The sequence below is a fragment of the Nicotiana tomentosiformis genome, chromosome 1 (assembly GCF_000390325.3).
Source record: "Nicotiana tomentosiformis chromosome 1, ASM39032v3, whole genome shotgun sequence".
NCBI lineage: Eukaryota > Viridiplantae > Streptophyta > Magnoliopsida > Solanales > Solanaceae > Nicotiana > Nicotiana tomentosiformis.
The window spans coordinates 54,166,647-54,193,474 of NC_090812.1; the positions used below are offsets into that span (position 1 = coordinate 54,166,647).

At 36.2% G+C, this 26,828-nt stretch overlaps 3 protein-coding genes across 5 annotated transcripts; 1 reads left to right on the forward strand and 2 right to left on the reverse strand.

Annotated features, from left to right (window-relative positions):
* Positions 1–1,743: 1,743 nt before the first annotated feature.
* Positions 1,744–7,717, forward strand: LOC104092473 (cell division protein FtsY homolog, chloroplastic). Of its 3 annotated transcripts, XR_011410718.1 has the most exons (13): positions 1,746–2,137; positions 2,674–2,778; positions 3,154–3,227; positions 3,330–3,388; positions 3,662–3,699; positions 4,525–4,645; positions 4,765–4,833; positions 4,917–4,999; positions 5,950–6,018; positions 6,104–6,166; positions 6,301–6,452; positions 7,346–7,533; positions 7,618–7,717. XR_011410718.1 is itself a non-coding variant. In XM_009598083.4 (12 exons), the coding sequence occupies exons 1-11, from the start codon at positions 1,817–1,819 to the stop codon at positions 6,412–6,414; spliced, it is 1,116 nt and encodes a 371-aa protein (XP_009596378.1). In that variant the 5' UTR covers positions 1,744–1,816; the 3' UTR covers positions 6,415–6,452; positions 7,353–7,717. The 3 variants fall into 3 exon arrangements, 2 of the variants coding, with proteins under 2 accessions (XP_009596378.1, XP_009596377.1); XM_009598083.4 differs by having other exon boundaries at positions 1,744–2,137; positions 7,353–7,717; XM_009598082.4 differs by having other exon boundaries at positions 7,346–7,717.
* On the reverse strand, positions 7,673–17,777 carry LOC104092472 (uncharacterized). Its single transcript, XM_070183002.1, has 4 exons — positions 17,432–17,777; positions 10,282–10,428; positions 8,540–8,674; positions 7,673–8,349 (listed from the first exon to the last, which is right to left on the reverse strand). Exons 1-4 carry the CDS (start codon positions 17,723–17,725, stop codon positions 8,206–8,208), a joined length of 720 nt encoding a protein of 239 aa, XP_070039103.1. The 5' UTR covers positions 17,726–17,777; the 3' UTR covers positions 7,673–8,205.
* A 1,454-nt stretch (positions 17,778–19,231) lies between these two features.
* Positions 19,232–22,418, reverse strand: LOC104116349 (uncharacterized). Its single transcript, XM_009627186.4, has 4 exons — positions 22,131–22,418; positions 20,510–20,656; positions 19,910–20,091; positions 19,232–19,472 (listed from the first exon to the last, which is right to left on the reverse strand). The coding sequence occupies exons 1-3, from the start codon at positions 22,392–22,394 to the stop codon at positions 19,948–19,950; spliced, it is 555 nt and encodes a 184-aa protein (XP_009625481.1). The 5' UTR covers positions 22,395–22,418; the 3' UTR covers positions 19,232–19,472; positions 19,910–19,947.
* Between the last annotated feature and the right edge of the window lie 4,410 nt (positions 22,419–26,828).

A 26,828-nucleotide genomic window follows, 5' to 3' on the forward strand; every position in this document is an offset into this window, starting at 1 on the left:
GACAGTAAACTTTATAAATTTAGATTATGCAAATGCTTAAGGTGACATATTATGCAACACTTACAAATCCCATAATAATTCTTCACAAAACTTATTAGTTTAAATTCTTTTCCAGGAAGTATTTGTGAAAAGATATTCCAAAAAGATTTCCATAAAGAGATTTGAGTGTGTGTTGACGAGGATCTACCGAAAACAGCCGCGCTGCCTTCTAACAGCTTGTTTGGAGGGTTGTTATCTATTGTATTGTATAATATTGTTACTTTAAATACGATGTTTGTTTAGATTGTTACTTAAATTTTATTGTATTGCATCGTTAAATCCGTCGTTACGTAACGACGAAATGTGCCACTTTATGTAACGACTGATTTGGTGTGGTCGCGTCGTTACCTTGTCTTTTTCTCTCAATCTCACCCTTCATTATTATTAAATAATTTTATTTTATCATTTATCCTACCTTTTTATATACCGTATCATAATTTATTTTTAATAATATTGCAAGTTTATTATTCATATTGCTGGTGTGTGATATCATAAAACGACGACAAACGACACAATCTATCCAAATATTGTATTCATCAAACAATACCGTATAATACAATACAATACGATACGATACATTATGAAACGATATGTAACAACCCTCCAAACAAGCTGTAAAGGAAGGGGTAAAGTCTGTGTATACTCTACCCTCCCCAAACAGCATTTGTGAAACTATAATGGTATGTTGTTGTTGTTGATTTGAGTGTGTGTTGCAAAGGAAGTTTCTTCCTCGACTCACAGAATATTATACAATTTTTTTTAAAACTACATTTATCCAAACATGTTATATATAGATAAAAAGAGATAGACTCATAAATTTAGAATTGATGGTTAATCGTTAGCATTAAATTCATTGTATTTCGAAATTATGAACTCGATTGATCCCCTAAGCTACAAGCCCCACAAAAACCTTTCAATTTTCAAATTATAAATTTTAAATTAATCCTCTCAAAATTAGCCAAGGACTCCTAAATTAATTCTTTAGGATGACGCTTTCTTTTTATATGGTCCTAGTCATTAGGATAGTGTCATATTGGTTCCAAAATCTTACATCATATTCTTGCGTTAGCATATGCTCCAACCGAATCTATGCATCTTACTTCTAATTCCTCTTGTTCTTAGTTTTGTCTCTATTAATTTTATGCGACTTTGTCAAAATGAACAAATCTTCAGTCAAGATCAGACTATCTTTTTTTTTTTGAGTAGTCATCTCCATTAATTTTCTCAGTAATGCACTCTGCAAGTCTTAGAAATGCCTTACAAATCCAGTTTTGGTTTCTACCTGTTAACATATTATTCGTTATTATCAATTACTTTATTACAATATTCCCTTCACTCAAATTTTTGTGATGCATTTTAAGTGGATATGATAATTAAGAAAGATTTTTTTTTTTTGAAACTTATGATTTAAAATAATTTTAAAATATCTGTGCAGTTATAAATCATCTCATTAAAAGTAAAACAAAATTTTTAAAGTTAAATTATTTTTAAATATAGAAAAATATCTTTCTTTTAGGGACAAAAAAAAGGAATCACATAATTTTCATTATAGTTTATCAAAATTAGTTAAACTTTAAATAGTATTTAAATACCTTGTAAATTTTGAAAGAATAGGGGTGCAACAAATGGCTCCTTGGTGTCATTTCTACAAGATTAACCCAATTATGAATACTGAAAAAAAGAAAAAAGAGAAGAAGAATAGATTGGAAAACAATAAACGACGTCGTGCGGAGCAGCATTATCTTCTCCATTGCTGCTGCTTCTGAGCTAAAACAAAATGGCTTCTCTACTATCTTCTCGTCTCCCACATCAACGTCCCTCTAATAAACCGGTGCTTCCACCATCAAGCTCCGGTTCAATTCTCCTCCACAACTTCACATATAAAACCCGGTTCGACCAATCCCGGTTCAAATGCTCAGCTGGTGGAACTGGGTTCTTCACTAAGTTGGGTCGTTTGCTCAAAGAGAAAGCAAAGAGCGACGTGGAGAAACTGTTCTCAGGATTCTCAAAAACGAGAGACAATTTAGCAGTTATAGATGAACTCCTCCTTTACTGGAACCTTTCTGACACTGACCGTGTTCTTGATGAACTTGAAGAGGTGAATTTTTGTAAAATTAAAGTCTCACATCTTAGCCACTACAGAAAGTGTTTTATTTTATACAAGATGATATTTGATTGGATACGGGTTTAAAATATTAAATTAAACTGGTTTGACTAACTACGAGTTTACAATGTTAAAACTAAACTTTATTGCTGCAGAAGAATTTTTTTAGAGTCTTGTTTGAAATGGGAATTTAATAATGTTTTTGATACTTAGCGCAGCGTAGCCTTAGTTTATTGCTGCCTTTAACTGACTATAAATGCTGCAGAAGGTGGGAATGTTGCAATTATGTGTAGATTGAATTACAATTGCATGTATTCTACCTCTTTATATATGAATTTCATTGGGAAGAAACTAATCTCAAAAGAATGTTGCTGATCCTTATTCTGAGATTAATGCCACTATTTGGTGTATCACATTACGAAATATACTTATGTCCAAATACTAATCTGTGCAATTATTTAAGGTAAGTGGATCATTATTCCGGCACATCAACTATTGAGGTTTGAGACAATCTTTAACTGTGGTTTCAGGTTCTGTTGGTGTCTGATTTTGGCCCGAAGATTACCATAAAGATTGTGGAGAGCTTGCGAGAGGATATATATGGGGGGAAAATCAAATCAGGAAGTGAGATAAAAGTAATTATGCTGATATTTTCATTTTTGTTGTAACACACTGATATATGTATAATACCATAAAGATTAATGACCAGTGGCGGAGCCACTTTATAGGAAGGGCTTTGCGGGAAAAATAAACTGTGTAGCTAGGTAAAAAAATAAATTATATGTATATATACTATGTATTGACTCCCCTTAATTTCCTGGTATGTTTACTTTTATATATTTTGACACCCCTTAACGAAAATTCTGGCTTCGCCACTGTTAATAACAACTAATTCTATACAAAAAATAAGCAGTTTTACACATTTATTTTAATGCTAGTTTGTTAACTTACCATTTTTCTTGGCTTATCGACGCATTGACATTGTGGATTGCAATTGTATCGGTATGAAGAGTGCTCTTAAGAAGAGTATCTTGGATCTATTGACTAGCAAGGCACCTAAAACAGAACTCCGTCTGGGCTTCAGGTTTCAACTGCTTTATAGAATACAGATTTTAATTTTACATTTATTTTATGCTTGTTTTTTAGTAGACTGAACTTAGATTTAGAACTTGCTTTTCTGTACTAGGAAACCAGCTGTGATCATGATTGTGGGCGTCAATGGAGGTGGAAAGACAACATCTCTTGGTAAGGGAAGTAATTTTTGTATAATCATGGTTTGTTGGTTGGAAAAGTAGACAAGCTGTTGTATGTTTGTGGCAGCAGTGTAATTTCTCCAAGATCCATTTTTGTCAAATAGTTTGAGACTTCTTGTAAATTTTTTTTCCATAATCCTCTAGAAAACATTTATAGTGATAACGCTTGTAAAAGGATCAAAGATTTCTGGTATGTCCATCACCAATTCAAGAATTGAAACAGTGGCAGTAACTTGTGAGCTTTTCTCTTGTTCTCCTAATGCAGGAAAGCTGGCGAATAGATTGAAGAAAGAAGGGGCTAAGGTGAGGCAAGCTGTTATCTCGTTTCTGTCTGCTGTGCTGCGGATCTATTAGTGCTAGCCATTTTCCCATATCACTAGAATTGACCAATACTGCATAGTTAACACAAATTTGCAGTTAAATTTCTCCACTGAGCATTAGTTTTATGCTTGAAACAATAATAACCAATATTCTTGTTGGTCAAGGTTTTGCATTGCATTTTAAGTATATCTTTGTGGCAAGCTTAAACTCTAGAGATTGTTGAAAGCTTTTATGTTGGTCTATCGGAAACAGTCTCTCACTTTCTCTACCTTCACAAGGTAGAGGTAAGGTTGCGTACGCACTACCCTCCCCAGACCCCACTTGTGGGATTGGGTTTGTTGTTGTTGTTGAGTTGGTTTGGGCAACCAACTTTATTATTTCAGTGGAGTAGTTGTGGAGACCTTGGTTAAGACGGAAAGAAGGCATACATTCCTATGACTCCCTTCAAACCTTGTGCAGACCTTCATCACATTACAAATAAATATATCTTGGGATAAGCTTTCAGCTATTTAACTTTGACCACTTAAAACATTTCATGATCCTTCCCCTCTGCCTTGAAGACAGCGTTGGAATTAGTTTTCTTATGATCCATTCATCTTTATGTTTTCTTATTGTGTAAGTCTCATTATTTTACCCTCCTTTGATATTTAGTCACAAAGGAAATTCGTATTTGTTATGCACTCCTAGTAACTCACTCAAACATTCTTCTCTTTGTCAAGTAATTTGAATTAGATGCATTATCTTTCTTCTTCTACTCATGATAGGATAGCTCCTGCATCTCACACTTTCTTTCTGTGAACTTTGTAGATACTATTAGCAGCTGGTGATACATTTAGAGCAGCTGCTAGTGATCAGTTAGAAATTTGGGCTGAAAGGACTGGTTGTGAGATTGTTGTTGCTGAAAAAGAGAAAGCTAAGGCATCATCAGGTACTAAACTACAATGTTTAATCCGCAAGTGTTTGCAATGCTAGATATAACCAAATACAAATGACAATGTAAACTTTAAAATATTCTCACTAAATGATCTTGAAGTTCTTCCTGAGTAGTTCTTTCACAGGCTGTTAAAAGAGGAAAGGAAGAGGGTTTCGATATTGTTTTATGCGACACATCTGGCCGTAAGTTTTGTGAACATGAAAACAGCTTTCTTATTCACACTTGGAGAGTATCTCTGAGTAACGAAGATTAAACTTTGCACCAGGTCTGCACACCAACTATAGCTTGATGGAGGAATTGGTGGCATGCAAGAAAGTTGTCAGTAAAATTGTTACTGGTGCACCTAATGTATGTTACACTACACTTGAATTTTTCAGCTTCGCTTTTCTTAATTATACTGTCAAGCTTCCATTATGACTTGTCCCATCTTTTGGAAAACTTGTGTTTAAGCGTACAATAGAGTCCCTATTACCTCTTCAGTAAATAGACTTTGAACTGATGTAACCAATTGTATATGCATATTTGAAAAAACATATAGCATGTAATGAAGTACCAGTGGGGGTTTTGGTCTATATTGTCCTAGTCCTTCAATTATTTGAACAAATTTCTTACTATGCAGCTCCTTATTCAACCATTTTAAGTATAAAAACATTCGGAAATGCTTTCAAGAACTTTTTGCTAATTATTTTGAATAATTTATTCCTAAATAGTTGTCCATGTGCAATGCACTTCCATGCAAACTAGTGTCTGCAGAAAAGGGTTCAAGTGTTGAGACTATCCGCATTCGCACCTTGACATTGTTTTGTTTCTACATAATATAGTTCATCTCATTAAAATGACATTTGTCCCTTAATAGTGATATCTATAGATAATATTCGTTGTTTCATTTTGCTATGTATTTGTCTGTCTTCTCTGTTTCCTTTAGGGTGTTGCATGAGGGAACCTTTAAATGTGTCTCACATTGGAGATCACGAAAGGTGTCTTGAGTGGAGCAGGTCTGTAAGCTAATATTGGCGTAATTCGCATAATTTTATGCAGAGGAGCAGTAGAGAACATAAGATTAGCATCTTGCTACTCTTTCTTCTGAATATTCAACATTCACAAATAAGATTTTATTTGGCAGATTCTACTTAGTACTTTATTCCCAGTTATCTTAAGTTCTATTAGTTATTGTTATTAATTTATAAGTTCTCTTTAGAAGATCCCATGTATCTATATCCAGTCTCAGTCTATTTACCGTGCTAATATTCTTTCTAGACCTACTATATAACTTCAAGAAACTTATCGCAATTTTGCAGGAAATCTTGCTTGTTCTGGATGGAACTACTGGTTTAAATATGCTTCCTCAAGCGAGAGAGTTTAATGACGTAATGACACTTGTCAGCTTGTTGTTTTGAACCTTTATAAGTTACCTTAGTTCAAGGTTCTTTATGAAATTGCCTTCTTCTCTAGGTTGTTGGAGTCACTGGCCTAATATTGACTAAACTTGATGGTTCTGCTCGAGGTGGCTGTGTGGTATAATTTGAATTCTCCAAACTTGGCTCGTTTTACTTTTTATGATTTTGTTGTTGTTGTTGTGGTTAATTTTTCTCTCCAAATATCTGACAAATTGCAGTTAGTTAAACGATCTCATTCTTTTATGTTTGCAGGTCAGTGTGGTTGATGAGCTTGGTATTCCTGTAAAGTTTGTAGGTGTTGGGGAAGGTGTAGATGACCTCCAACCGTTCAATGCTGAGGAATTTGTTAATGCTATCTTCCCATGAGGCATGATCCAGTGACAGTTTCTCCCAGATTCTAAGAAGTACGTGACTCTTTTTAATTTTACGGCATATGATGGTGGTTAAGCTGTTATGGTCTTTCAACCCGTATTTAGTTCGAGTCTCTTAGGTGATACAAGATTTAAATCACAAAAGTAATCAATATTCTTGGAATCTCAACCTGATAGTGAAGCTAGGAACTAGTATGGCTATAGGGAAAATCAGAACACGTTTCTTGTGGTAACGTTGTTCGTCGTTCTTGATGTCACAATATAATGAAGATCAGTTTATAAGATTCTGGAAACATTCATTTATTATTTGTGCAAGTTCAAATTAGCTTATCAAGCATGAGAGCCTAAACAGTCCTAGTAGGTCAAGTATGGAATTTAAATTTACTTGAGTTAGAGATATTCTCACTTCAGTTTAGCTGTTTAGGTTAAAATCAGGAGCATCCAAGGGTGTGGCTTATTGGTCGATAGGAGATTAGGGTTCAATGTGATCTTTTATCTATCAAATTTTGGTGATTAGAGTTAACCTGGTACCTATAGAATCAAGGTGGGGTTAATCTGAAAATTTTCCCTATGGTAAGATCAAAATTAGTCACTATAATTAGGGGTCATCTAACTAGGTTCAACTTGTATTTTGTTTGATCCTCGAGGGAGGTGGCCCAGAATGAATGAATTTTGCCAGATCCTACTTAACCAAGGTAAGACTTCATGTTGGGCTATGTTAGATTTTGGAAAATTAGATTGAATTTGGACCAATCAACTCTCTGTATGGTTATCACTAAGAAGTAGTTCTGTTGCTGTAAATAGTCTTATTGTAGAAACTCTGCACTATAAATACAACGTTTGGTTTCTGTTATAAATTCTGCTTTACTAATTCGACATTTGGTTTCCAATGTAAAATTTCATATATCTAACACTTCAAACTATAGGTACCAGGTAAACTCCAGATACCGGAACTGTAGGTACCGGGTAAACTCCAGATATCGGGGGTGAAGAGACGCATATAAATATTTTGGAGTGTGAGGAGTAATGAAACATTTGGGATTTGGTCTTTGACAAAATGATTGCGGCATGGCTTGAGTCTGTGTTCATCAGAAGAGACATTTACTGCTATCAGGTATCCTATGTAAAGGATGCCATTAGTTGCATCACTCGTTTTGAATCCAAGTAACTTTATGTCATCTCCTTGTCATTATTGCAGTACAAATAGTGGTACAGCAGTTGGACACAACTAATACAGGATTGATGTACACGAATTTGCACTTCATTCTCTTTCAATAAATCAGAGGTTCAATTGTGTATTTCATCAAGCAAAATTTAGTTACAAGGACTGAAACGAAACACAAACAAACCTAATAATGAGGGAATTTGAGATAATTCGAGATGTAAATTGTTGCTTTGGTGATACAGATAAGAGTCTCATAGCCTGTTTGGCCTAGCTTCTCCAAACCAAAAGCATTTTTTTTTCCCAAAGTTAAGTGTTTGGCCAAGCTTTTAGAGGAAAAAAAAAGTTCTTTTGAGTAGAAGCAGAAACAGTTTTGAAAGATTGGCCAAACACTAATTCTTGCTCAAAAGTGTTTTTTAAGTAAATTAGTCAAACACAAACTGCGTTTCACCAAAAGTACTTTTGAAAAAAAACATTTCTCAAGCTGATTTTTGAAGCCAAACAGGCTATCAGTCTCAAATTCGTCTAGTTGTGCCTATATTCATGATTTGTCATCGTACATTAGCCGGAGCCGCTGAACATGTTTATTAAATGTATCTACTTAAAGTGGTTTGAGTCTTGATCTCATAAATTTGCGACAGGCATGTGATAGAATGTCGCATTAGAGGCGTAGACCAATTTCCCAGAGTCCTTGAGCCGAAAATCAACTGCAACTGCAGTAAGGTTTCTTCCACTCCGAATGATAGACCCATCTACTACCACCTCTGCCTATAAACGATTCAGATACAAAGGGAGACAAATATAATCAGAGAACAAGAGCAGAATGAGTGTCAGTGTCGTTGTTGAGGGAAGGGGGGAAAGGGAGGAGGGGTACACATAATGTGGTACAAATTCTTATACCTATAAAATCCAGTGAGATTGAGATAAGAGGAGCTTAAATGAAAGCTTTAATACTTACATTGCTTGGAGCAGCAGAAACATAAGGCATACTCAATTCTCCAAGAAAAAGTTCCTTATCCTTTCCCACAACAGTTGTGGCACAGGCAATTGATACCCTCTCTGCTACAGCTCCAACTGCTCCTCCATAAACATTCTACAATAACGGTCAGTACATAAAATACTATTACACATTCCAGAAGTGCATGTTCTGATGGAAATTAGAGAAAGCATTACATAGAAGGGACGTGATTTTTCAATATAACAGCTACTATGCCTCAGTCTCAAAAAACACGTTAGGGGTCAATTATACGAATAAACCATTTATTTTTGTCTTCACTTTCTTTTACTTGTTTAGATCTTTATGCAAGAAAATATTATAACTAAGATTCAATGAAACCGTAGAGCTCATCTTCGGAAAAGAAGATTCAATAAAAGATATAACTTTGAAGAATGTGTTGTATGAATTTACGGAGATAGCAGGTTTTACAGAAAGAATGCAGGATATTTTCCCAGGGAAGATGCTGTGGACCTTGAGGCAGCCGCGAATGAGTTCCGAGAAGGAGTCCTTAGCACCAAAGAAGCCGCCGCCTCTGATAACTTTTCGGAGATGATTGTGTCTTTTGTGTAGAAATCGTTGGGTTTAAAACTTTGTTCACCCATCTCTTTTACCTTCTTCACTATCTACCCATCCTCATACTAATAGAGGTATATAGCCAAGCACTTTGCTATCTAATCGACAAATTTAATGTTTGTTAAAGAAGAAACTACCAATTCTAGTTATCTAAGAAACAACTTTCATTAATCATTCTCCATCATGCTAAATTTAGAAGTTAGGGAGAGTAAAATTTAGAGGTATATACCACACTAATCATCATACAGCTTTATTTTCTTTAGCCATGTGATCTTAAACTAAAGGTATATAATAACATACCAAAAATGCCCTCTCATTCTTACAAAGAGTTGTTACTCCAAAATAAGATGAGAATGTTAGAATTAAAAACTTGTGTATTCTCACAACAAGAGTGCCTCCTTTATTTGTCTAGACCTCTCTTATTCCATTGAGGATGTGAGTTGTATCTCCTTGTCATTGTCGCAGTATAAGTAGTAATACAGCACTGCAGTTAAATTGGAGTTTCATTGGACACACAGCTAATACAAGATTGATGTACACGACTGTTCTCTTCATTCTCTTTCAATAAATCAGAGCTTCAATTGTGTAGACAAGAAAAATGAGGGAATCTCAGATAATTCGAGATGTAAATGTTGCTGTGGTGATACAGATAAAGAGTCTCAGTCTCAAATTCGTCTAGTGATGCCTGTATCCATGATTTGTTATTGTACATTAGCTGGAGCTGCTGAACGCTTTTAGCAAATGTATTTACTTAATGTGTTGAGTTTGAGCTCATAAACTTGCAACAGGCATGTGATAGAATGTTGCATTAGAGGTATAAACCAATTTCCGTGAGTCCTTGAGCCGAAAATCAACTGCAACTACAGTCAGGTTCCTTCCACTCCGAATGACAGATCCATCTACTACCACCTCTGACTAGCAACGACTCAAAACACAAAAGGAGACAATACAATCAGGAAAAGATAACAGAATGAGATTTTTTGTTTTTTGTTTTTGTTTTTTGTTGGTGAGGGAGGGGAGGGGTACACAACATGATGTGCATTTGCTCTTACAAAATTCCTATACAATAAAACCCATTGACATTGCCACATTGAGGTAAGAGGACATTCAATGAAAGCTTTACTACTCACGTTGCTCGGAGCAGCAGATACATATGACATGCTCAGTTCTCCAAGAAAGAGTTCCTTATCCTTTCCCACAACAGTTCTGGCGCATGCAATTGACACCCTCTCTGCCACAGCTCCAACTGCTCCTCCATGCATGCTTTGATAAACATTCTAAAATACAGATAACGGGGTTGCATTATCGTCATTACTCAAGAATATTTGACACTTCATAAGTGCATGTTGAGATCACTGAGATGATATCTGATTGAAATTGGAGAAAGCATCAACATAGAAGGGATATGATTTTTGATTTCTTTTCATCCTTTAGACCCTTATGCATGAAAAAATATCTTCATCAATCCTTATTACTCTCAAGCTCTCAATGAAGGTGAGCAGATCAGATGGCAGAGAAAGGAATCAAGTGCAACACTCAAGACTGAGGTCACCCTCCAACTTTGTAGAGCAACTAGAAGAAGATAAAAATATAAATCAAAGATAACTGTTCTATTATCTTGCAAAAATTATTGGAATGTAATATTCCAAAAATATCCATATGTCTGCAACTCAAAGGGCTTATCCACGAAGTGATCCTGGCTAGTACAGGTTTAAAGAGAGAACAGACATTCCGTATACAATATTTCTCTAATTCAACCCCAAAAGTTAACTCATGAGTTAAAGATTGACCAAAACCATACAAGGAGACAACAACTTATACCCTCAACTACATGCGACTCTAAATATCTCCACAAGCTCAGGATGAGACATTTGAATCGTGGACTATATAACATGAATATGATAATCCAACATTGGGTAATCCAAGACTAGGAAAGGGTTTGACTCTCATGTTAAGAAGACGTCATCAAAAGAGCAACTTTCTCCTTGCTCTAAGGCTCAACCTCTGTAACGAACAAGCAGTCAAATATAGGAAATAGAAGTGAGCAGTTGGTCGTCTATTTTTATTAGAGTCATGGTATCTCTATTCTGGTCTGTAAGTTTAGTTTATTTCAATTAAGTCCCTAGGGACATGTTTGCAATTAATAGCCACGTGGCTTTATTCTAGAAGGTTCTTGGTCTGTAGAAATTAAGGACAGTTGTTCAATAGGAACGTTGCCTATTTAGATTCTAGGCTGTAACAGAATTTACTATCATTGGAATTACCAAAATTTTATCCTTTTCCTTGTTAAATTTTTATTCCTTTTCTTCTTGTCCTGTTCGTTACAATAGTGGTATCAGAGCCGGCGTTCCGGCGGCTGTGAGTTCCAATCATGGTAGAAACTCCAGAATTCAAAGAAACCGATGAAGGTGGAAGCGTATTGAAGCTCAGCTTCAAGCTTACATGGGAGAAAATCAGAAACGTCTAGAACAGATCGAATTGAACCAAGCTAGGATCAGCTCGGAAGCAACTCAACGACAAGCAGAAAGCAATCGTCGTTTTGAAGCGCTGCTTGGTCATTTGGACGGTGAGCAAAGAGGCGAATCAGCTGTATTTGCGCGTTCCCGACTAGCCATGGAAGGTGGAAGTTCTATTGGGGACAAGGGAGAGTCCTCTGTTGTTGGACTTCAAAAGCCAATTTCATCCCCGGTCACTCCGGCGAGCGTACACACCTCGATGCTTCCTCAAGTCAGTCGGGTAATGTCAACATCGTTAGCTCCCTTCAATCCTTCAAATTTCTGTGCTCCCATCCCTATAACACACTATACACCCACTTCTTTATATCCTCCGGCACCTGTTTCACTTTTCCAACCTAGCACCACCACAATGAACTACTCCTCTCCTCCTTCTTTTGCTCAACCCACAATACACACCAGTTTCTCCACACCTCAGCTTAACTACCGACTTCAACCCTCTGTTGCTGCAGCTCCTGTAAACTCAACCTATAACCAACCTTATGCTCACCAAAATCCAGGGTCGGGTTCTTTGTTTCAAGCCATTGTGCAGCCCAGTTTTCAACCCAATATCCTGACACCTGCCAACAATCATAGTCAAAACAAATTACCCAAAATTAAACTGGCTTTTCCTGAGTTTGACACCAATAATCCTCGTGGGTGGTTAAGAAGATGTGAACGATTTTTTGAGCTGTACCAAATTGCTCCAGAATCCAGGATGTCCTATGTTGCTATACACATTAAAGATAAATTGGACACTTGGTTTGATGTGTATGTCATGGAGAATGGGGGTGTAGTAACTTGGGAAAAGTTTTGCTTGGATGTTTGTCGTAGGTATGGTAACATAAGGCCAATGGACGTGGTTATGGAATTTAATAGGCTACAACAGTGGGCCGATGTTGAGAGTTTCTTCAACAAGTTTGAAGAAATGCGTTTCTATGTGTTACTGATCAATCCCACACTCACTGAAATTTATTTTGTTTACTGTTTTATTGGAGGATTGAAACCTGATTTACAATCACTGGTGAGGGCTTCCGATCCTCAAACTATGTTAGCAGCTTTTGAAATTGCTAAGTTACACGAGAAGACCCTTGCTTCAATTTATAGGAACCTTCAGCCCAGATCTTCATCGTCACAGCCTAGAATCACCTTTCCTCCAAGCCCTCGATCCAATACTCATGCCCCCTTAGCCATCACAAATACCCCTCACAATGCTCCTTTAGCCATGTTAGCAGCTTTTGAAATTGCTAAGTTACACGAGAAGACCCTTGCTTCAATTTATAGGAACCTTCAGCCCAGATCTTCATCGTCACAGCCTAGAATCACCTTTTCTCCAAGCCCTCGATCCAATACTCATGCCCCCTTAGCCATCACAAATACCCCTCACAATGCTCCTTTAGCCATCACTAATACCCCTCACAACACCTCTCATAACATACCCTTGAAGGCCCTTCCTCCTATAAACACTAGGGCCTCAACCTCCAGAAATCAAACCTTAGAGGAGTTACTTGAGAAGAAGTTATGTTTTCGATGTAAGGAGAGGTATTTCCTGGGACATCAGTGCAAGACCAAGGCATTGAATAGTCTGGAGGGGTCGGAAGAAGAAGAATTTTTCGAAGCCCAGGGAGATCCAGTTGAGACAGGAGGTCCTGAAGAGGCAGTAATAAAACCATATGGGGTCATTCTGATTCTCGTCACACTACTATCCGAATCTCGGGAATGGTAAAAAAAAAGCATGTTACAGTGTTAATAGATAGTGGAGCAACTCATAGTTTCGTGGATCCTTGGCTAATTAAGCACTTGGGTTTAACGGCCGAGCCCATCAAAAGGAGCATGATTGTTCGAGTAGCAAACAGGCAAACTATGAGGTGTGGGTAGATTTGTAGAGGTTTTAAATGGGAGATGCAGGGTGAACTCTTTGAATTTGATCTTAGAGTATTAAGAGCTGGAGGTTGTGACATTGTGTTGGGGATAGATTGGTTGGATTCATCGACACCAATTTTACTGCATACCAGGCCGCATTTCTTTTATAAAGGATGCTAAGCTGATTACCTTGTTAGGCAATCAGAACTCTTTCAGTGATGTTGAGGTGGCGGCCAAGGCATTCCACAAATTACTAAGTGAAGGGATTGATAATTATGTGGGATTGTGGTGTTCTTTGGAGGACAGTAAAGAGGTGGTGCAGATGCCAATTCCGGTGGAGGAATTAATTCAAAACTATGGTGACATTTTCAAGGAGCCCACAGAACTGCCCCCTTCTAGGGATTGTGATCATTCAGTTGTGTTAGTTCCTGGAACTAAACCAGTTAATTTGATGCCATATAGGTATTCTTTTGAACAAAAGAATGCCATTGAGAAAATAGTTAATGAGATGCTGGAAGCTCAAACAGTCACCCCTAGTTCGTCACCCTTTGCCTCGCCAGTCATTCTTGTTAAGAAAAAAGATGATACTTGGCGCATGTGTGTGGATTATAGGAAGCTAAATGAGGCCACAATTAAGAATAAGTACCCAATACCAGTGGTTGAGGACTTATTGGACGAATTGTCGGGAGCTCAGTATTACTCTAAATTGGACCTTCGTTCAGGCTATCACCAAGTACGTATGAAGTAAGGGGATGAGTATAAAACTGCTTTTAAAACTCACCATGGGTTATGGGAGTTTAGAGTGATGCCTTTTGGACTGACAAATGCACCGGCAACATTTCAAGCCCTTATGCACACTGTTTTTGGCCCATATTTGCGGAAGTTTGTTTTAGTCTTCTTCGATGACATATTAATTTATAGTGTGTCACTGGAAGATCATGTGAATCATCTACAAATTGTGTTTGATGTCCTGAGGGCTAACAGGTTATTTGCTAAACAATCAAAGTGCAGGTTTGCTCAGGCCAGTATAGAGTATCTGGGCCATGTTATTTCTGGTAAAGGGGTGAGAACAGATAGGGCCAAGGTAGCAGCTATGATTAACAGGCCTCCGCCCAAGTCTATCAAAGAGTTAAGGGTTTTTTTGGGATTAACGGGCTACTATCGAAGGTTCATTAAGAACTTTGCTTTAATCAGTCAGCCTTTGACTCATTTACTTAAGAAAGGAGCCTTTGAATGGAACGAAAATTCTACTAAATCCTTTGAAGAGTTGAAGACTGCGATGACCCAAGCCCCTGTTCTTGCATTGCCAAACTTCAGTGAGCCTTTTGTCGTTGAAGTAGACGCATCTGGATTGGGAGTTGGGGCTGTGCTTTCCCAAAATGGCAGACCTATTGCATTCTTGAGTCAGGCCCTTAGTCCTCGACATTTGGGACTTTCCACTTATGAGAAAGAATTAATTGCTCTTTTGATGGCAGTGGAAAAGTGGCGCCATTACTTGCAATCAAATCATTTTGTGATCAAAACTGATCACTTTAGCTTGAAATATTTGAGTGAGCAGCGTATTACTACATCCTTACAACAGAAAGGGATTACTAAGCTGTTGGGCCTAAGCTACGAAATCCAATACAAAAAAGGAGCTGAAACTTAGCAGTTGATGCTCTCTCAAGAAGGTTCGAGACCCAGGCTATCTGTAATGGGCTTACAGTGGTGCAGCCTGCATTGGTTCAAGAAGTTCTTAATAGTTATAATAATGATGAGGAGGCCCAAAAGATGCTGACTAAATTACAAGTAGATCCTAATGCCTTGCCAAATTTTACTCTGCAACAAGGGATTATACGTTTCAATGGTAAGGTTTGGGTGGGCAATCAGGGAGAACTTAGAGGGAAGCTGATCCATTCTATGCATGATACTTCTTGGGGTGGGCATTCTGGAATTTACGCAACTCAACAGAGACTGAGGGCATTGTTTCACTGGCCTTCATTAGCTAAGGATGTCAAAAGCTATGTTCAAACGTGTGAAGTTTGCCAAAGGAATAAAGGAGAACAGGTGGCCTACCCAGGCCTGCTCCAGCCATTACCATTACCAGAGAAAGCTTGGGAACATCTTGCTATGGACTTTATCGAGGGCTTACCTAAATCCCAGGGGAAGGAAGTGATCTTGGTTGTGATTGACAGGTACACCAAGTATTCCCATTTCTTTGCACTTACTCATCCTTATTCGGCCTCACAAATAGCTCAAGTTTTTGTTGACAACATTTGTAAGCTTCATGGGGTTCCTTGTTCAATTGTGTCCGACAGAGATCCTCTCTTTACTAGTTTCTTTTGGAAGGAATTATTCAGTCAGTTACAGGTGAAATTGAGGTTCAGCAGTGCTTATCATCCTCAGTCGGATGGTCAATCTGAGAGGTTGAATAGGTGCTTAGAGACTTACCTCCGTTGTATGACCGGCCACAAACCAACGGATTGGAGTAAATGGCTGCCTTTAGCCGAATTTTGGTATAACACCAATTTCCATTCAACGATTGGTATGACACCATTTAAGGCACTATATGGGTATGATCCACCATTGCCCACATTTGAATTGATTTGCCAATCCAAGGTCGAATCTGTAGATCAAATGTTGAAGAATCGCCAGTTGATGGTAAAGGCCTTAAGGGAGAATCTGTTGAAGGCTCAATCAAGGATGAAGCAGCAAGCTGATTCAAAAAGGAGCGAAAGGAGTTTTGAAGTTGGGGATATGGTGTATTTAAAGCTTCAACCATACCGTCAAATATCTGTAGTTGTGCGGAAAAGTTTGAAGCTTGCAGCAAAGTTCTATGGACCATATAAGGTGATTCGAAAAATTGGGGCTGTTGCATACGAACTAGAATTGCCACCAGGATCACGTATCCATCCCGTCTTCCATGTCTCTCAGCTTAAAAAGAAGGTGGGCGACAGAATAGTACCATCCATTGATCCTCCATATTGTTCCGATAATGGCCAAATCAGAGTTGAACCAGTGGCAATCCTGGAACGCAGAATGGTAAAGAAAGGAAATCGAGCTGCTGCCAAAGTGTTGGTCCAGTGGGCAAATTTATCTCCTGAAGAAGCTACTTGGGAGGATTATAATTTTCTGAAGTCGCAATTTCCAGAATTTAAACCTTGAAGGATCAAGGTTCTTTGAAGGAGGAAGGAATTGTAACGAACAAGCAGTCAAATATAGGAAATAGAAGTGAGCAGTTGGTCGTCTATTTTTATTAGAGTCATGGTATCTCTATTCTGGTCTGTAAGTTTAGTTTATTTCAATTAAGTCCCTAGGGACAGGTTTGCAATTAATAGCCACGTGGCTTTATTCTAGAAGGTTCTTGGTCTGTAGAAATTAAGGACAGTTGTTCAATAGAAACGTTGCCTATTTAGATTCTGGGCTGTAACAGAATTTACTATCATTGGAATTACCAAAATTTTATCCTTTTCCTTGTTAAATTTTTATTCCTTTTCTTCTTGTCCTGTTCGTTACAACCTCACCTATATGTCCGCAATTTCGGAGGGGAAAAAATGAGAGAGTTGTATGTGGTGTTTATATTCTTATTAGGGTAGCTTCAACCAGACATTCTCAGTAATCCTCTACCCCCTCACCCCCACTCCCCCACCCCGAAAAAAAAAAAGCAGACTGAAGCAACTAATATATAAGTTCCAAACAGGATGATCCTTCAATACCTCAATAAATTGTATAAAGAGGTGTATGCTTTATGCACCCCAGAATGTCAATGCTCTCAACCCTTCCAATAATTTGCGAAATTCTTTATTCCATTGAACTGGGAAGCTACAATTTTGTAAGGGTTTTTCCTAGAACTTAACCCAAAACTGAATAAAATTGAAGATTCCATCTTCTGAAAAGAAAAGAGAAAAAAGATGCTATAAAAGTTGAAACTTTAGAAATGAAATACCGAGATAGCAGGTTTGACAGAAAGAATGCAGGAGACTTTCCCAGGGTGGATGCTATGGACTTTGAGGCAGCCGCGAGTTAGTTCAGAGAAGGAGTCTTTAGCATCATGTTGGGGCGGAAAGTTGGGTGCGTTGAGTGACACATGGCGGAAGATATGATCCACAAACGAAGCCGCCTCCTCTGATAATTCTTCGGAGATAATTGTGTCTTTTGTGTAGAAATCGTTGGGTTTTGAACTTTCTTCCCCCATCTCTTTTGCTTTCTTCACTCTCTGCCCACCAACTCCCGCTCTCATAAAGATTTTTGCTATCTCATCAACAAATTTCAAACGTATGTTTAAGAATACTAAAATTCTGACTATCTATTCATTTCATTGACCTCTTTTTCACCGTACCTATAGCCCAAAAATATATATTTATTTTATTTTAGGGGAAGCATTTTTAATTTAAACAGTATTTTTGAACACCAATTAATATTTGGCCATGATTTTAAAAAATACTTTTAAGTGTATTATTTTCAAAACCCTTTTTTGGCTTCTACTCAAAAATATTTTTGTCCTTCTAAAAATTTGGCCAAACACTTTAACTTTAACTCCCTCCGTTCCGGTTTATGTAAACCTATTTCCTTTTTGATCCGTTCCAAAAAGAATGACCCCTTTCTAAATTTGGAAACAATTTAGTTTAAACTTCCAATTTTACCCTTAATGAGATGCTTTTATAACCACACAAATATTCTGGACCCCTTTTTGACTTGTTTAGGACCACAAATTTAAAAAATTTCCAATTTTTTTTAAATTTCTTGTCCAATCAAACATGTTCAGATAAATTGGAACGGAGGAAGTAAAAAATAACATTCAAAAGAAAATGCAAAAACACTTTTAACTAAAAAGAAACTTGGCAAGACTATTAATTTGGAAGGCAAGGAGAGTAAAATAAGGCGAGCATCAACTATTCTAAGTTTTACACCAATTATATGGGTACACCAATTAATTGACTAACTTGGCTTGGAACCCTCGTGGCCTGACATCATGCTTAATCAGTAATAATAAATTGGCTTTATGGCTAAACACATTCGGTAGCCTTTTTCTCTTCACCAATTTCCTTCTGATCCCCTTAGAGCGATAGATCCCATGTCCATATTACAACAGTCATGGCTAATGTGGCGTTAATTCGACGAGTTCAATTGAATTCATAATTTTTCAACGCAAAGTAAAAATTCATTAAAATTATAAAAATACTACTCCCTCCGTTTCAATTTATATGAACATGTTTGATTGGACACGAAATTTAAGAAAAAATAAAGACTTTTGAAATTTGTATTCCTAAACAAATCAAAAAAAAGGGCCAGAGTATTTGTGTGGTTATAAAAATTTCATATTAATGGTAGAATTGTAAGTTTAAACTAAATTGTTTCCAAATTTAAAAAGAGATTTTTTTTTAGAACGGACCAAAAAGGAAATGTTCACATAAACTGGAACGGAGGGAGTATTAGATATGAACCCATAACTTTAACAATATAATGGATTCAATACTAAAATACTTAAAAGTTGCAACATAAGATTTAAATCCTGGATCCGCCTCTGATACCATGCTGGCTTTTCAAACTCATGTTTCAAATTGTTTGATTTTTATATTGCGCAAAAAGGATAGAAAAACTTTGAAGATTTCGGAATTCAATTTTTTTGCAATTCTTAAAGGTAATTTTTCAAATTGGTTTTCCAGCTCTTTTTAAGAACAAATGCTGAAAATGCTGGTTAAGATGTTTAACTGAAATTGTCTTTGGACCTTTTGCTTGTCAATGCTCAGTTCTCAACAAGAGTGTTATTGCATTACTGAGTTTGTAACAGGACTATGATGCCATCAGTTATCTGCCTCTGCCCACAGATTATCACTATTTGGCACACAACTTTATTTACACAATCGTTTCTAAGCACCGCAAACAGGGAAACAGAAATATCTTTTGCTCCAGCAACACAGCTGAACTTTTCCCAGTTCTGATAAAATCGTGAAACTCTTGTAAGCCCTCAACGTTGTGACTTCAACCTGTTTTGTAGACAGAGAGATTTTGCTTAGGTACTTTATATGAAAGAAAAGTACATGCGAGTGCAAAATGTTTAAATACATATCATTACTTTTAAGGTGTTAAAAGGGTTGTTGAACACCAGAACACAATTACATGTGAACAACAGCAAACGAAACATAAGTTTTGGAACCGAGCTGATTAAGGTCATCAGGGTAGGTGAAAAAAATAGTATGCTTTAATCTGAGTAAACTCCTCAAGTTAGAAGTTCTTCAATAAACAATTTGAGTAGCTAAGTAATGTTGTTCAGCTCCAAACCTTGTCAATGAGAAGAAATTGGATTGGCATTATCAGATACCTGGAAACTACTTACTATAACTAGATTCAGTAAAAAAATAGGCAACTTTGCACATTGGGAGGTCAGAAAAGTTTCAGGAGACATATTGAAGAACACACGTACCAGGATGTCTTGACTTAATGTGTTGGATCAAGTCTAGTTCATAAACTTGCTACAGGCATGTGATAGAACGTTGCATGAGAGATGTAACTCAGTTTCTCAGAATCCTTAAGTCTAAAATCCACTGCAACTACAGTCAAGTTTCTTCCACTTCTAATAACGGTTGCATTAACTATTACTTCTGCCTGTGGGTACCTCCAATACAAAAGGAGGATAATTAGAGAAAAGGCAGGACGCGGATTATACAACAAGAAATGAAATATTGCAGACAGTAACTAACTTGTTCTGTTGACAAATATATTTTCAGATCTCAGCAAGCAAATAGAATGGTAAAACAAGATAATTCAACATGACAGCCATGTCCCTACTCATCCAATATTTCTACAGGGGTTCGCCATGTTTGCTGTTAACAAATAACACCTGTGCAGTTTTTATAAAATTGTAAGGAGATTCAGAAACACTCAGCACTGTGGCAGGTCACAGGTGTAAACAAAAGTTGAACCCCATACAAATCTCGATATGATCTTCCTTGATGCTTAAACTACAAGCATTGCGTTAACACAGAGAACGCTGACAGGAAAAAACAAATACCACGAGACTCACATTTCGAGGAGCACCAGAGAGATAAGATATGCTCAATTCTCCAAGAAAGAGCTCTTTATCCTTTCCAACAATAGTTCGGGCACAGGCAGTTGCTATCCTTACTGTTACATCTCCAACAGCTCCTCCGTGCAGTGAACCATAGATATTCTGCAAGGAAAAACCCATGTGTTTCAGCACTCTTAATTTGTCAGAAACAACTAAATACCAAAGAGAACATAGTATACACTTGATGCAATGGTATATGATGCAACTTGGGAGTTGTTAATTGTATCCAGTAAAACTTCTCTGCAGCATTCCACAAGGTAGAAAGTATACATGGATCGTGAAGGAGGTCAGATAGAGATGTCAAGTCTATTAAACAATGGAAATGGTTTGAAATCACTTCTTTTTTTTCCTCTTGAATCTTATCCTCCCCCCCCCCCTAAACCCTGCCCCCTTTTTCCCTTTTTGTTTTGGCTGGCAATGCTATAAAAGTACAGATGAAACTCTTAGGCTTCCCGTCTTAGCCAATTAAGTGGAATAGAAGCAGTTGTTTCAATACCAAGGTAAATGAGTTAAACTCCGTTTGACAGAATAGATCAAATGGTAATATCAGTGCCATGCTAAATAAAATGCATATGCTATCTGATAACAAAAATCCAAAGGCAAGTCCTGAAGCCTCTCAACTTCAAGTATCTCCTTAAGTCTCACTTAAATATCATCAAAATAATATCTCTCCCCTAACCTCTCCCTTTACACTTCCAACCCTCCACGAAAAATGAAACAGAATGAACTGAGATAATTAGACATGCGGAATAGACAATTTTTTTGAAGCCATTGAATAGAACCAATATGTCCATACAACCAGTCTCTGTTCTAATACACCTTCCCCAGAAAACTAGGATCCCATTAACCTCATCATCTTTCTCAATCCTATTCAATACCTAACCTATCGAAAATCAGATACTGGCATAGTAGTGTCAGCATTTAGCAGATGCTGCTGTCCACCCACCAGAAAAATTAAAATCTTTATTTTGAACACGGATAGTCTTCGACGCACTAATCAATCAATTAACTACACCTCAATCACTAAGGAATTCACTCTTTGGGGATGTTTTGTCCATAAATTATGATTTGATAGTAACATTCAGAAATTTAGGAACTAACATTGTCATCAATAGATCAATCAACTATGGCTCAATCCAGAACTAGTTGGGATTGGTGGTATGAATCCTATGTAATCATTTTGCTCCATTTGGGTGAATCATTCCAAAACTAGAGAATAATTAGTTATTTTAAGACAAATTAGGGGTTTCTAAAGTTAGAGCTCCTCTAAATTGCAAAAACACCGGACCTAATATAAGAATTCTTAATCCGATCAAGGCGGTATCATCTATATTAATACTCCTAGTAATCAATTTTGGATAACAATAGTAGAGAAATCCTTTCCTCTACTGAACTGGGAATCTAAAGAAGCTGAAAAGGAAAAGGATCCCAAAAGCTAAAACAACATGTAATACAAACATCTGACGTATTTCAAGAAAATAGGAACCGAAACAATATTAAAAAAAAGACTCAAATTTTTCAACCAAATACCATATGTAATAAAGACCCAATAGTAAAAAATTATACTATTATTTACCATTATAGGAGGTTTAACAGAGAGAAAACAGGAAATCTTGCCACGGTGGATGTGTTGGACCTTGAGGCAGCAACGGGTGAGTTCAGAGAAAGAGTCCTTAGTATCATACTGGGCAGGAAAAGTAAGGTTGAAGACCCCCATAATTTTTAAGAATCCATTGAGCTTAGAAATTGACTCTGCAGACAAATCTTTGGAGATTACTGTGTTTTTGCTGTTCAGAAGAGTTGGTGTTGAGCTATTTTCGTCCATTTCTTTGTCAGCCATCGATACTCTTGGTGGAGCAATCTCTTTATGTGAGAAAAAAGATAACATATAGTCCTTTAAATATGGGGATAGACGTAATTTGGTCCCTTATGTTATAATCATAGACACTAATAGTCCTTTACGTTTACAAAGTTAGTCAGTTTTAGTCTAAGGCTAACAGAATTTTAATAAAGTTAACCGAAACGTCAACGCAAAAGGTGAAGTGAAAAAGAAGCAACATTTCACTGTGTTTCTGCTTGTGCTCAAACCGGCCATGAGGAGGCGCAAATTATCGTAAAAACACTTCCTACTAGCAATTTATTTATTTTTAATACTTGAGCTTGAAACTTCTGATTAAATGTACCCGAGTTGATCTACCAATTTAGTTTATTCCACTATATTTTTTGATAATAACATCATGTTGTACGAACTCCGTTCTGAATGATAGTAAGTTGCTTCGTAAAGTAGATGATTCGTCAGGCGGTCGGAGCGGGACTTCTTTAGAAAAAAGAACTTGAATAAGTTTGTTTTTCTGAATGAGTCGTCATTTTCTATCAGGAACGCTATGTCATTTTCAATCCCGGAGTATTTCGGATGCCTGAAAACCCCGCTGACATGAAGTAATTTAGAAAGATTCTTCTTTATCGATGGTGATTGGCAGGGGCGGCTCAAGCGCATGTGGGGCCTAAGACGAAAGTTTAATATGGGGCCTAAGCATTTATAGGAATGTTATAGTATATATTTTTATTTAAAATTTATTCTTCTAGAATCTAGCTATTGGTGCCAAGATGGTTTTGAATAACCGGATGCATATTTATATATATATTTTTTAAATAAATAATATGTACAGAGTAAAATTAATAAAATAATAAATAAAAATAAAAATAACACTAGAGAAAGTTAGAATGATATTACCCAATGACTGACTGATTCAAAAAGTTTGAAGACTTTGATTCCAAAATATCTAGTTGGTTTGTTGGAGTTTTGGAGAAAGAAAAAAATCTAATAGAAATAACTAAGAAGATGAGCATGAATAAAGAGGAATGAAGAAGATATGTCTTCTGGAATATGAAGAATGAAATGAAATTGAAACATTGGATTGGGATTACTTGGGAAGAAGAGTAAAAAATAGAGTTGTCAAATCAAATCAAAGTGACAACTATTTTTCTACTATTTTAAGTTTTACTTTATTAATATATATATATAAAAAAATCTTTTTTTTATATATAAAAAGTCCAAAAGTACTATATATATATATATTATTTAATTTTTTTAAAAAGAAAAACCTATAAACCTATAAAATATATATTATTCCTAAAAAATGCGGCCCCCAACTTGCCTTACCCCATACACCGTTAGAGCCGTCCCTGGTGCTTGGTCAGGCAATACTTATTGAATACAAAGAACAAAATGCATTTCGACCCACCCCGTCGTAGTTCTCAATCATTTCGTGGCACCGGGCATGGCTGAACCATCTACGATGGGGGGAGTTAATGCACATGGGAGAAGCTTAGATAAAAGAATACGTTCTTGCATCGCTTTTTATAGAAAGCTCGACCAGCGAGAAAAAGTGTTTGGCCGAAGACAAAAAGAGGGTGACCCACTTTATTCGCCAAGCGAATGATCTTCGCTTCACGGGAACAACAAAAATCATCATCTCGCTCTTTCCTTTCTTCGGTGCTATCTTTATTTTCAAGGGATGGGGTTGGGTTGTATAATAAACGTTTTTTTTAGGATGCCCGGGAACAACTCCTAGGTCAATTAAGGATAAAATGTTGGAACCTCATGGATAAGGATAAGATAATGGAAGAGAAATTCATTGACCTATATTGGATAGGAGAATTGATAAGGGGAATAGAGATGATGATAGAGATCATATTGAGAAACAAAAGAATTCGGTAAGGGTACAACTATTATTTGAATGAAGTGAAAAAAATACAATCTTTATTGTATAGAATAAACACTAATATCTTAATTGAATCGGTCAAGATCAAATCTGTTTATCAAAGTGCTTCTCTGATTGCTCCAGACATCTTTTTTCAACCGAAAAACAAAACAAGATCATTTCGTTCCATTTTTAGTAAAATAGTGAAGGATATTCCATTAGTAAAATAGTGGAGCATGCCACAATACAAAAGATAATGAATTTTTGAACATTAAGTAGTAATAAAAAAGTCAGTACCTTAAAAACTTGAAATATAAATTAATAAAAAAAGAACTAAAAGTTGGTAAAGGGAATTTACTGGCTTTCTAATGTAGTCATATAAGGAAATAATAAAATTTTAGATCAACTAAAAATATTAAATAATGAATAGAAGTAGGTGAATCATGCATATAGAATCCTACACAACTAGATATCCGAGTTTTGGGTTGGAGGAGGATGACCAAAAATCTTCCTTGAACTTTTCGCTAAAGCTTTCTTGTTCTACAAGATTTTCAGTTATATCTATCTACAGCAAGAAACAAATATGAAAAATATTACCCCTGGGACCAATCATTATATCTTCTTCGTCTACGTACGCACCAGTTTCTCGTACAGTAATATATTGTTTTATTTCCTTCATATATAAGCAATGGGTTCACGCTTATCAAGGATAAAAGAGGTGGCAAAGATAACGAAAATCAACAAGCCCAGACCTCCTCCTCCTAGAAATTGCAAAAAAATCAAACGCCGTGACGACACTGTCCATTATTACACCATCGACAACCTTAGTGATAGCTATGTCAGTCTACACACCAGTCACCGTCCTGAAGGTGGCCTCGATTCTGGAGGTGCCGGTGGTTCTGAAGGTGGCAACGGTTGTGAAGTCGGCGGCGGCGGAGGTAGCAGTTGTGGTGGCGGTTGTGGTGGTGACTGAAACCTTGAAAATTAAGTAGGTTCAAAGTCACTCCTTTCCTGGTTATGTTCTAGCTAGGCATGGTTATTTATGTCCATCTTCGTCTTCGGGAATATATGGATTACTTGCCAATTTCTCTACTCTATTCTATGTGATATTGTTACTATTTGGAAGTGCATGAAAATTTCTTTGACCACAAAAGTTCTACATTATTTTTTATATACATTGATCCGTGATCAGTAATTATTATATATATAATTTTGTTTCAAAAGATATGAAAATATATATTTGACTTCAGACCGATTATAAAGTAATTTTAATCTTCCTACTTCAAATCTCAATTTGATCTGTGGGTTATGAAATAATAAATTGGAACGGAACATATTATATGGAGTGAATAATCACTTTACATACGAAAACAAGTTGGGGTTTCTCATAGATTTTGATTGTCAAGTTCTAGGGTTTTGATCTATAAAGTAGAAAGTACTTCTTCCCCGACATAAAAATGTTTATGGTTCGATCTGGATCAATTTTTCCCTAAAAAGAAACTCAGATCAAGCAAGTTGATTTTTTAAATATTGGAACCAAATTAAACCAATTAAATCGGATTTTTATCCATTCGATTTGTATCGGTTTTTGTCGATTTTTTTAGTTTTTTTTGTTATTTATCGATTTTTTCTTAAATATGAGATATACACTACCAAACACATTTTCCAGCAACTACATTTTCAACGTAACACTATCAAACCAATTGCTCTTTGAAAAATCTATTATTTACCAAGATATGTTGATGATAGTTGACTCAAATAGTGATGAATACTTTAGGGACTCAGTTAAAAATAAATTATTTTTTACATGAAATAGATTCTTGTGCTTAGCAAAAAAAAAAAACTACCAATCAAACTAGAATTGAAAGGCAAATGACTAGAGTATTATAATATCAAAGAACACACACACACACACACATATATATAGGTGTAATAATAAATTTTAAATAGTTACTTCTATAGTCGATTTGGTTCGGATTTTTGTGATTAAAACCAGAACCAAATCAAATTTGATCGGTTTTTAAAATTCAAAACCAAAATCAAACCAAACCAAAAAAGTATCGATTTTTTGGTCGGAATATTATTTTATTAATTTAATTTTACCTACCAAACTTAGTCGGTGTATTAAGTTTATTAATCTTTCCTACCGACCAACTTTGGTCGGTATTGAAAAATATATTTTTTGTATAAATTATTAAAATTTAAAAAAACCGACAAACTTTGGTTGGTATTTTAAAATATATTTTATTTTAAATAATTAAAATATAAAAATACCGACTAATTTGGACTGGGCCGGCAGAAAACCGACCAAAGATAGTCGGTAATGTTAAATTCTGGGAATTCATTGTACATTAACCGACCAACATTGATCAGTAATGTGCAATTTAATTTTTTTATTAGTAACCGACCAAGGTTGGTCGGTTTTCTGATTTTAATTTTGGCAGAATATGCCTATTTAGGTAGCTACACCACCTGTCAAATATAAACAGCATACTAATACCACTAAATCACTACAAATCCAACCAAACATCCAATTAATACTTTAAAACTAATAAATTAAAGTTCAATTA

What these genes read in the sequence shown, in the direction of transcription:
- LOC104092473 (XM_009598083.4), top strand. Translation starts at nt 1,817, where the DNA reads ATGGCTTCTCTACTATCTTCTCGTCTCCCACATCAACGTCCCTCTAAT. An exon ending in TTCTTGATGAACTTGAAGAG is followed by an intron (nt 2,138 to 2,673) that starts GTGAATTTTTGT and finishes CTGTGGTTTCAG; the next exon opens with GTTCTGTTGGTGTCTGATTT. An exon ending in TTTATGCGACACATCTGGCC is followed by an intron (nt 4,834 to 4,916) that starts GTAAGTTTTGTG and finishes ACTTTGCACCAG; the next exon opens with GTCTGCACACCAACTATAGC.
- LOC104116349 (XM_009627186.4), bottom strand. Translation starts at nt 22,394, where the DNA reads ATGGCTGACAAAGAAATGGACGAAAATAGCTCAACACCAACTCTTCTG. An exon ending in CTGTTAAACCTCCTATAATG is followed by an intron (nt 20,657 to 22,130) that starts GTAAATAATAGT and finishes TTTTCCTTGCAG; the next exon opens with AATATCTATGGTTCACTGCA. An exon ending in TCTCTGGTGCTCCTCGAAAT is followed by an intron (nt 20,092 to 20,509) that starts GTGAGTCTCGTG and finishes AGGTACCCACAG; the next exon opens with GCAGAAGTAATAGTTAATGC.
- LOC104092472 (XM_070183002.1), bottom strand. Translation starts at nt 17,725, where the DNA reads ATGAGAGCGGGAGTTGGTGGGCAGAGAGTGAAGAAAGCAAAAGAGATG. An exon ending in TATCTGCTGCTCCGAGCAAC is followed by an intron (nt 8,675 to 10,281) that starts GTGAGTAGTAAA and finishes CCGTTATTGTAG; the next exon opens with AATGTTTATGGAGGAGCAGT. An exon ending in TTTCTGCTGCTCCAAGCAAT is followed by an intron (nt 8,350 to 8,539) that starts GTAAGTATTAAA and finishes AATCGTTTATAG; the next exon opens with GCAGAGGTGGTAGTAGATGG.